The sequence below is a fragment of the Camelus bactrianus genome, chromosome 15 (assembly GCF_048773025.1).
Source record: "Camelus bactrianus isolate YW-2024 breed Bactrian camel chromosome 15, ASM4877302v1, whole genome shotgun sequence".
In the NCBI taxonomy this organism is placed as follows: Eukaryota; Metazoa; Chordata; class Mammalia; order Artiodactyla; family Camelidae; genus Camelus; species Camelus bactrianus.
The window spans coordinates 63,180,923-63,191,137 of NC_133553.1; the positions used below are offsets into that span (position 1 = coordinate 63,180,923).

The 10,215-nt window shown below is 44.3% G+C and overlaps 1 protein-coding gene across 1 annotated transcript; it reads right to left on the reverse strand.

The window, feature by feature from the left end:
- Positions 1-281: 281 nt before the first annotated feature.
- Positions 282-8,518, reverse strand: BMP10 (bone morphogenetic protein 10). The gene is made up of 2 exons (XM_010963756.3): positions 8,122-8,518; positions 282-3,541 (listed from the first exon to the last, which is right to left on the reverse strand). Exons 1-2 carry the CDS (start codon positions 8,453-8,455, stop codon positions 2,601-2,603), a joined length of 1,275 nt encoding a protein of 424 aa, XP_010962058.2. The 5' UTR covers positions 8,456-8,518; the 3' UTR covers positions 282-2,600.
- Between the last annotated feature and the right edge of the window lie 1,697 nt (positions 8,519-10,215).

Sequence of the window (10,215 nt, forward strand, 5' to 3'; positions counted from 1 at the left end):
GGCTTCTCCAGGAGCCTGGCAGAGCCGGCAGAGGGCATGAGGAAGGCAGGGCCTGGTGCATCACACTGTCCAGTGTTCTATCAGCATCTGAACGAACGGCAGCGGAACGCAAGAGCCGGCACGCATGGTCCCACAGAGCCCACTGTTAAGTTTTCAGGAATTTCACAAGCCAGTTGACATCATATCGGTAACTGGAAATGGGCTATGGAGGAAGTATTTACACCATTGAAATCCACAAATCAGAGCTATTCCCTGCCCTCCCACCCCCTCCCCGCCTCCATTGCTGGTTACAAAACCTTTACCAGCGTACCACTGTTTTATGTATTTTACATACAAAGAAATTTTTGCTTGATCTTTATCTAACTAGAACAATTCCCTTCAACCAAGGTTTTACTGTGTGTCTGTCACAGTGTCCTATAGAAAGGATAAGAGGTACCGTAGTGCACATGAGTGAACAGTATGCACCACGGATGTGAAGGCTGCACCCCATCCTGCTGAGAGTGCTATATAAAGCCAGTTACATTCACACACGTACACACAAGCACATCCTTTTCTATGGTGGTTATTCCATAGCTGAATGATTCTGAGTTGCATGGCTAGCTCGAATTGTCAATCACTCGATACCCACTGATGGCCAAAATACCACTCTTCTAGGGGCAATGAATTCTCCAAGACTCGCCCTCTGGACACCAGCAGACAATGGATGTCTAGGGCTGTGGTCCAAATTGGGCAAAATGTCCTTCAAAATAGTTTTCCTTGCCTCTGTTTTTTAGTGCATTATGAGTGCGTGACCCCAAGAGCTTTGTGAAAGGAAAGCTGATGGTTTCCCAGAGGGGGAAAAAAAGTGCAAGGCTTCTTAAAGAAACTTTCAATGGGAATAAGGAGGACACAATGTACGGGAAACCACATTCCTGGTTCTGGCTTGGACCATTCATGTCGTCTGTCAGGACAGTCTGAGAACTGCTCTGCTCTGGTGCTCCCCCCACCACGCCTGTGATCCTGCGTGGGGGCTACCGAGACCGACCGGAGCCAGAGTCCTTCCAATGGGCCAACTGCCGGGCAGGCGCCCTGGACCACTCCCATCAGGAACACATCCCAGTCCCTTAGTCCTGGCCACTTCCCAACTGGAAGGACTGCAGAGTGGGAAGGACGGGAAGGCTACAGGATTTCTACCACGGCGCCAACCTGATTTCAAAATTCAGGCTTAGCTTTCCGGTCATTTGCTTGTGTGTCTATTTATTAATTCATTTGAGTAGATTCATTTTGGCGCCGGCTTTCTTTCTCTTACATTTAAGTATTCTTCAGGAACGAAACACTTTCTAAAGGATATTAGCAAATAAGCTAAATAAAATATTAGGGGGAAATCCAGAAATTAGAGCACTAGCTCCTTTGATCCTAAGAGAAAATGCTGTCAGTTGTCCCCTTCCGGCTCACAGCAGGGGCCACGAAGGCCAGGGAAGGCAGGGGACACAGGAATGGGAGAAGGGCATAAGGCCCTGCGGCAAAAAAGAGAGAAGGAGGGAAAAGGTGGAAATAAACAGGAGCAGAGGTTCAGAGGCAAGGGAGACATATGAGGAATTGAAGAAAAATATAAGAAATGAATTGTCCAACAAACAGGTCCCTTCTGATTTTCCTCTTCTTGGTCTTTGATAACTTTATTTTGTCCAAGATATTTAACTCTCCACCTAGAACTGCTTATTATTTTGCAAAACATATCCTAGGATAGCATCTCTACCCTTTGCCCCTCTGTCCCTACGAGCCCCCTCCCACTGCTTGTACCCTCGGCAGCCATAAAGGCCAACACACGTGGCCTTGCTTTCCTATCGCTTCAGAAACAGATGTCACCCTGAAGTCCCTTCTCTTTTCCTTCCTTGACCAGGCACGGCCCTCCACAGCACATGGGTCCCCTGTGGGTTCATCCTTTTGCTGTTGTCCCTTAAGGTCACGGCCTCTTGAAGCCATTTGGTTTCTGTATCAAATAACCCCTCCCCTCGAACATGCAGCCTGCTTTCCCCAGGCCCTGCTGCCGTGAGTGATGGCAAAACCCAACCTACAAAAGTGACACCTATGTTTCCAATAGTATTTAGGAAATGGAGGGCTTCCTGGAATGGTGAACTTCCTGGCACCAGTTACCTTGACGGAACTCCTACTCAGAGAAGAGCGGACCGAGAACATACCACTGGCTTTTAACACATGCACATTTGATTCAGTCATGCATGTGTGTGAGTAGAATCTGCCTCTCTGGAAACGAAAGGGTTTTATAAGTTTATCTCTGTACACATATACATACACATTATCTGCCTCTTGACATTGTATTTCTGCTTAGGGGTGTTGCTTTCAAACTGACATAGAGAACAAGGAGTGTGGGCTTGCCGCTCGCTGTTAGAGATGGTGTTGCCAGGAGATGGCAAGTCCAAAGAAAAACAGACTGGAAGGGACTAGACTGTGAATTATGTGATTTCTTGCAACAAACCGATCTGTCAAAATTCCCTAAGGCAGCAAGCCCCTATGATCTGTACACCCTTATTAAATAATCTCATTAAATAGGAACACAAAATATACACATTTACAGTTATTAAATAAGCCACAGGATTCCTCTTCTATCTACAGCCACACTCAGAGACGGCCATGCCTTCATACTTAAACTTGTAAGTGACGACGCCTTTGTCTAGATAGAGGATGGAGATGGGCTCCAGCTTGGTGGGCACACAGCAGGCTTTGGAAGCCTTCTGGGAATTCTTGAGGTGGACCAAGGCCTGGATAATCGCGTGCTTTGTGGGGGTGAGATGTTCTGCCAGGGGGTAGTTGCAAACACCACGGCATTCGTAGGCTTCGTATCCAGGCGGGGCGATGATCCAAGAGTCCCAGCCAATCTCCTTGAAGTCGATGTAGAGCGGGGTCCTCTTGCAGTAGTTTCCCTTAGCGTTCCTCCTGATGCGGGCAGTGGAGTCGTAGATGATGTTGGACCTCATCTGCAGCAGAGCCTCTTCCCCGGGTCCACTGGAATAGCCATCCAGGCCCAGGTGGTCCAGCTCCGGGAGTTGCTCGTGGGCGATCATTTCACTCAGTTCCTCCTTCCGCTCCTTCTCGCTGCTCTGATCGTCGGAAAACACGACAAGCAAAGGGACGTGCTTATTCCGGGCACTGGTGTCTATTTCCAGTTGTCCCCTGCCGGCATCCTCCATTTCATCATGCCTGCTCTCGATGTGGACCTCCAGCTGGTGGAGGGATGAGCCTGACTTTTGCCAGCGTCTGATGGCATCGGTGACGTCAAAAGTCTCCCACTCACTGTTGGTTCCATAGATCTCCCCTGACACCAAGACCAGCATGCTTCGTTCACCCTCATTTTCCCGTTTGCTCTCTAGTACTTCAAAAATGGTAATTTTCCGGTCCACTCCATCATATATCATGCGATCTCTTTGCACCAGGGTGTACAACCTGAGTTCGGCCATGATGACCTCTTCATGGTGCGGGATGGACACATTGAAGAAGAGAGGGTATTTTCGGAGCCCATTAAAACTAGCTGGTTGGGAAAACAGATCTGGAAAAAATAATAATAAAAGACAGAAATCAGATTTGCAAGATGTGGCAGAGAAAAACAGATGCATATTTATGCAATAAAAAGTTCTGTTCATACAGGAGGCTTGATACAGAGGGAATGAGGTTAGATCAATGAAAACAAACACAGGGCTAGCACTCTCTAACAGAAAATACTGAAGGTCAATGGTGGAACACCAGACGGAGTTAAGCTGCCAAGACTAAGATGGAAAATGGCCGCCTAACGAGTGAGAGGAAACACACCCAGCCTTGCTTGCGTAACTTATCGGCCACAGAATTGGAAAGCTGGGACGGACCTTGGAGATTGTGCAGGCAAGCCCCCAATCTTCCTAACCAATAAGGAGCTATCAAATGAAGCATGTGATGGTGATTCTTTTCTTGAAGCTTTTCAGGGATGAGGATTTCATGGCTTTTCATATTAGCATTTGTAATGGATGGAGATCCTCACACAGTTGGGGACTTCCTGGAAAACAGGCATCTGGACCACAGGTTAGCAAACTATAGCCCATGGGCCATATCAGGCCTGCCACCCATTTTGGGAAATGAAGTGTAACTGCATTGTGTCTGTGGTTACTACAATGGTGGGGTTTGATAGTCTCAACGGGGATCATACGGACCACAAAACCTAAAATACTTTCTCTCTCTCTCTGGCCTTTTACAGAAAAAGCTTGCTGACCCCTGCTCTAGACACCAAAGCCCGACAAGGTCAACAAGATAGCCATGGAACTAAGGGGCTCGCAGCAGTTGAATTTGGGGGTGAGTGGTCCTCCATAAGGGGAAATGGGGAAAATGAATTTTGTGGCTAGATCGGGTGCCTGAGTCATGTACCCTGAGCATGTATATGGAAGTATGGTGTATAGGAATCACTCAGAATGTTTATGACATACAAATTTAAAGGTCCTTTGTCTTAGAAGCACACTTCCAAATATTATTGTGTTGGCTCCCCGTTTAAGAATTTTTAGGCATGCAAAGTTCCTGTACACTTGCCCCAGGTAACACGTGTCAACAAGGAATCCCTGAAGGCATTTGTCATCAATCAGAGGGTTCCACGACACCAGAGATATGCTAGGGACCACCAGTTGAGGCGCTCTGCAACATCTTTAGCAACGTTTTCTCCGCTGTATACCCAATTCATGATATCATGGGGTCTATGTTCCAAACTGTACTCTTTAATATTTTCCTTGAACTTGACCCGATTATTTTAATACTTACGACCTCTTTTAGGATTGTCCTAAGCAACAGTGTCCATGAAACAAGGAGTTTGAGGTGCTAGTTATGTGACTTTTTCTTCAATCCACATTAACAAAAATATATAGTGATGTCACATGATTCATAGTTTCCTCTGAGCACCACCTAAAATCATCTCACACACTGCCAGTGAGAAACACAGGTCAATGGCATGAATTTAAGCTCTCTAGCGTGGCTCTCAAAACTAGCTATAAACCAAGTCTTAACCTCTTGATCGTGTCATAGCCCCCATTCACCCCTTACAGTGTGGGAACATTGCAATTGGTCAATTAATATTTGTGGAAAGGTTAAGCAAATCTTTTAAACAGAGATTAAACGTAGTGTCCTATTTAAAGTAGACCGCCACCTTCCCCACTTGCCAAGCACTCCTTTGGTTTACTGTATAGAGCACCCTTGGGTATGTTCTTCTGACCCTTGGAAAGTCCTACCCCCTCATCTCGATCTATCTAGCTGTGACCCTTCCCTAGGAGACCCTCCCTTCCTCACCACTCTACCTGGAGGTTTACTCCCTTCTGGGTAACTTGAGTACTTAGTCTCTACATCTCTCCCAAGGCCTTGCCATTTCTGTCCTCTTTCAGTTGTCCTTTTATGAATGGATCTTCCCAACTAGACTGTCATCCTGCACCACAGCTTAAACTCCCTTCTATGCCTCCAATCTACCACGGTGCTTTAAACAGAGGTAGTGCTTTAAAAATATTGATTAGTTGAAGATTCTGAGCATCTAGACCAAGTTGATTTATGGGCATGACATATGTCCTTTGTACAGCAAGTAATTTGGTAGTTGTCCCTCCTTATAGGGATGGAAGAAGCTTGACTCTCCATGGACAGGAAACATGAGAAGACCAAAAATAAAGGAGTAGACTGGTTGGTCCATCCATTAGAAAAAAACGCACAATGAAAGTGCACTACGGTGGGAGAATGAGTTTATAAAACAGCACAAGGAAACTTTTGGTGGTGATGAATATATTCACTATCTTGATTGGGGTGATGGTTTTAATGGATGTTCACGTGTGTCAAAATCTATCAGATTATGCACTTAAATCTGTGCAGTTTGTTGTATGTCAGTTAGACCTCAATAACACTGATAAAAAAAGTTCACTGTGTATGTACAAATATAATAATAGATGGAGGTGTTCCATTTCAGGAATTGGAACGAGTATCTGTTGAGCAAATTTCATGTTCGAGGTGCTTTGCAAACATTGTTTTATTTAGCTCTTCCAATGACCCTACAATGCAGATATCACTTCTTCTGTTCATCTTATTCCAAAAAAAAAAAAAATCGAGCCTCAATGCAGAGAACTGACTTTCCCAGGAAGACGAAGTGAGGTCAAAGCAGTGGTAGGAAATGAAGTCATGCTTTTTCCACCTTGGAGGTGGCACTTGATTTCCCCTGATTAGTTAGATTTGAGGAGGCTTTTTCTGTTTGGTTGGTCTTTGCCTCCTAGGAAGCTGCACGGAGCAAAAGCAAACAATGAAAGGGCCCACTAACAACCAACGGGGTGAGCCCGCATTTCCAGCCACGGACTGGCGGAGGTGCAGCCAGCTAGGTTGTCCACAAAGAGGTCTGCTCCTGCCTCCGCTGATCTTCAGAAATAAGAAGCTCTGAAAACCCCACTTCCTGACCTGGACCATCCAAATTCTCCACAGGAGAAGTGAAAACTGAAAAACTCCTATTTTTCCCCAGAGATGCAAACATTTTCCCCACCCACACCCTGAGCCAGCCACCCAGGGCTCAGCACTCAGAAACATTAGGAAGGCTTCCCACGGAAGGAGGTTGTTTATTTTCAATTCAGACTCGCCTCCAAAAGACATCTGTAATTTCAGCTTTCTGTTTCCATTATGTTGCTAAAAGTTCTTAAGTAACTTTCCAACACATTACTAAATATTTGAAATTTGGGCTGTCACCTAAATTTTAAAGGCAAAAAGTGTCTCCAGGACTGAGCCATACCTACTCAACATTCCTCCAATGCCTAGAATTTAAAGACTTCATTAGTAATAACTAACATTTGTTCATTTGTTGAACACTTCATAGCAATCAGACAACTTTCTTACAGGTAACCTCTTTGAAATTGGGTATTTTATTCCCAATTTACAGATAAGGAAATCGAGGCTGGGAGAAATAAGCTAATTATCCACACCAGCTAAGTCAACTCTGTCTCAAAAACCCAAATCCTGAGCTATTGAGGTTTCGTTTTTGTTTCGTTTTTTAACACCTTTGTTGTGGCATGATTCCTGTACAGTAAACTACACATATTTCAGATGTACAATTAGATGAATTTTGATAACTTTATACACCAGTGAAAAAACCGCCACAATCAGGATAGCTAACATTTCCATCCCTCCCCAAGAGGCACAAATTTCAAATTGCCACCACTGAGCTGTTGTCTTGACACCACCTTTTTGCTTTCAAGAACAGTTGGCCAACACCTATCCAAACCCTCTTCTGCACCTGGTTAAGGACCACAAAAGCATAATTGGTAAATAACAAAGAATTAGTTTCTTTGGACCCACAACTTTTACCATAAATATTACAAAAAAAATTTTTTTGCTCCCTTGCACATTATTAAACAAAGAATTAACTTGTTAGGTCATTAGATTTAGTACTGAATAAAGATCTGGGGAGGGGATGGAGAAAACACACTTTTCCCACTGATAATTAAAGCTTGTGCATTGCTCTTTATAAAGGCACAGAGGAAGCTGGATCATTAACTGCATCATGCACATTTCCTGGAAATTATAAACAGCGCTTCAAGGATATACACGTCACATCAAGCAAAACAAAACTTTAGGAAGAATCTCTAAAAGGTTAAGTTTCCATCCTGTTTGAACATTTCTGAAATAAAGTCACAAAATGGAAACTCACCCAAAGTTTGAGGGACACACATATGGCAGCTTTCTGTATTTTGTCTATTTTCATTCTAAGTAGAAGTTGACAAATTTCGTAGTCAATTAAAAGCCAAATGGGATGAGGCCCATCTGGAAAATGACAGACAAAGGTATACTGGTAGACTAGCAGTAACATTTTCTATTACCTGCTGGCCAGGTGGAAAACTTTTAAAGACCCAATTACGATGTCAAAATGGTAGGCACTTCATGGCTTTGGATTAAAAGGTATACTTTAGTATCTTTTCATACAACTTGGAAAATGACCATAAAAATGGTATAGACCAAATGTGCATTGTTTTTGTGTATCTGTGTACACACACCCCTATACAGATGGATTCACCCTTATCTGTATCATTCCCCTGCATTGTAAACTGACTTACTGCTTCTGAAAACTCAAAGCCACATTTCATCAGGAAAATGTCCACTTACCTTCATTCTTGAAACTCCTAATGATGTTGGCAGAAGGCATGGAGGTCCGATCTGTGGCAAATTTGTTGTAGAGTTCCAACATGTACTCTGGTGGGTCAATCTTGGCTGAATCCTGCATCGGGATGTCAGACAGATTTAACGTCTTGAGGAACTCGTGTTTCATGCTCTGTAGCAGTGTGTTAAAGTCGACACCGTCTTGCTCTGAGAAGACATCATCAAAGAGGGGCATGTCTTCTTCCAGAGGCGACTGCTCCAAGCTCAAGATGGGGCTGCCAGAAACCCAGTGAACCACCAGGCAGGAGACAGCGCACAGCTGCAGGGCCAGGGCACCCATGGCTCTGCTCGAGCCCCCAGGCCAACCCGGGAAGGTTTAGCGCTCCTGGACTCCAAGTGGCAGTTTTATCTGGCGGAGCGTAAATGTCTCGTGTCACTGGAGACAAGTTTGGAAACTTCCCCTCTCTCCCTCCCCCTACCACTCTTCCTCTCCCCATCCCAAAAAGTCAGGTTGCAGTAATTGGATAACAAAATCCCCCACAGGGGCCTAGCCTTTCTTATCTCCCTAGTGTAAACTCGCACACCAGATTTTGTTTCTATCTCGCAATCCTTTTTTCTTTTAATGAGCATTTTGTAAACATTTCCACATTCTGACACTGGCTGAGAGATAGGACAATTTTCTCCTTGCAAAGGCTCTGCTTCTCCTCCTTTTAATTCACTTCCTTTTGGCAGGGATGCCTAAATTCTGCTCTGAGGCAGTTCCGTTTCACACACGCATGTAATCGACATTAGCAATCAACACAGCACATCAATGGCAACATGTCATTAACGCGAGCGATGGGACTTTCATCCTCACAGAAACATCTCTGAAGAAAGACCAAATAGCCGACGTCTCCAACTGAATAGGTATAAATGAACCTATATACATCTTTAGAAGCTGGTATTGTTAGAAACAGGAAAGTATAAACTTTATGGTCAATAGCCTTTTCTGTACAAATTTGATCTGGCCAAAATGGCTTTTGAAAAATAGGGCAAGTACTTCATATGACAGCAACAACAATTTATTAGGTGCTTTCCTACGAGCAGGCATTGTGCTAAGTGCTTTGCGTATATCACCGAATGTCCTTCCTAGAATAATCCTTTTATTATCCGCATGGCATATATGGGTCACTTAGTTTCAATTAGTTGCCAGAGGTCACAAAGCTACAAAGTGACAGAGCCAGGATTTGAATCCAGGCAGTCTGACTTTTATGAAACAAGAAAACAATCAGACCTTTTAAACAGTGTTCCCCTGGGCTGGGTCACCAGCAGTCACTAACTAAGCCCCAGCCCAGCCCAGCCCTGCCCCAGGGAGGGCGTGCACAGCCAGGAGAGGCCGGGCAACACTTTGCAACTGGATGTGGAGCTCAGGTCCTTCACCTGTGTGATGAGTTACTAAGACAACCCAAATCTGCCAAATCCATCTTGATGGTTAAATCAAATTGATCGTCGAATGGTTCCAGTAAGAGCCTGGCAAACAACATATTAGGCAAGTGAAAAGATGCCAAATGCCTTGGTCTGAAAAACAATGGTAGAATTAATTGATTGTGTGTCTGGTGTAGGGAAAGACAAATCAAGGTCATTTTACTTTCCAACCATGATTAGTGGCAGTGGTAACACGGTGTGGCCAGGACGGTCCTGTGGACAACTCCAGGGGGTGTTTTTCCCTCTGAGGCACTGGGACTGGTGTCTCCCTGACTTGTTCAGTGCACGCCCTGGTGCTGTGTCCAGAGGGCTGTGTCTATACATTTGATGCACCTGGAAAGAAACACCCAGCTTCTGAGCTGAATTTTCCTACATTCACCCCGATAGGATAATTACAGTTACTTTCCTTTTTCTCTCTAGGCTCCTTGAGGTTTATTATCATCATAAATAAACTTCTGATTTTTCACCCTCTGAATATGCACATTTTACAGCATTTTTTGAACTACCAGAGAATGAGCTATATTTTCAGGAAAAAAATCTCTCCAAAAATTGCTCATTTGTTTCATAAATGTTGATTTGATTCAGTGTTCTATTTCAGTTAAAGCTTCTGCTCCTGCATTAAAAAGACCATTGTAA

Excerpts from the sequence above, each read along its gene's own strand:
- BMP10 (XM_010963756.3), bottom strand. The coding sequence starts at position 8,455 with ATGGGTGCCCTGGCCCTGCAGCTGTGCGCTGTCTCCTGCCTGGTGGTT. Across the intron at positions 3,542-8,121 it reads TAGGAGTTTCAAGAATGAAG|ATCTGTTTTCCCAACCAGCT; the intron begins GTAAGTGGACAT and ends TATTTTTTCCAG.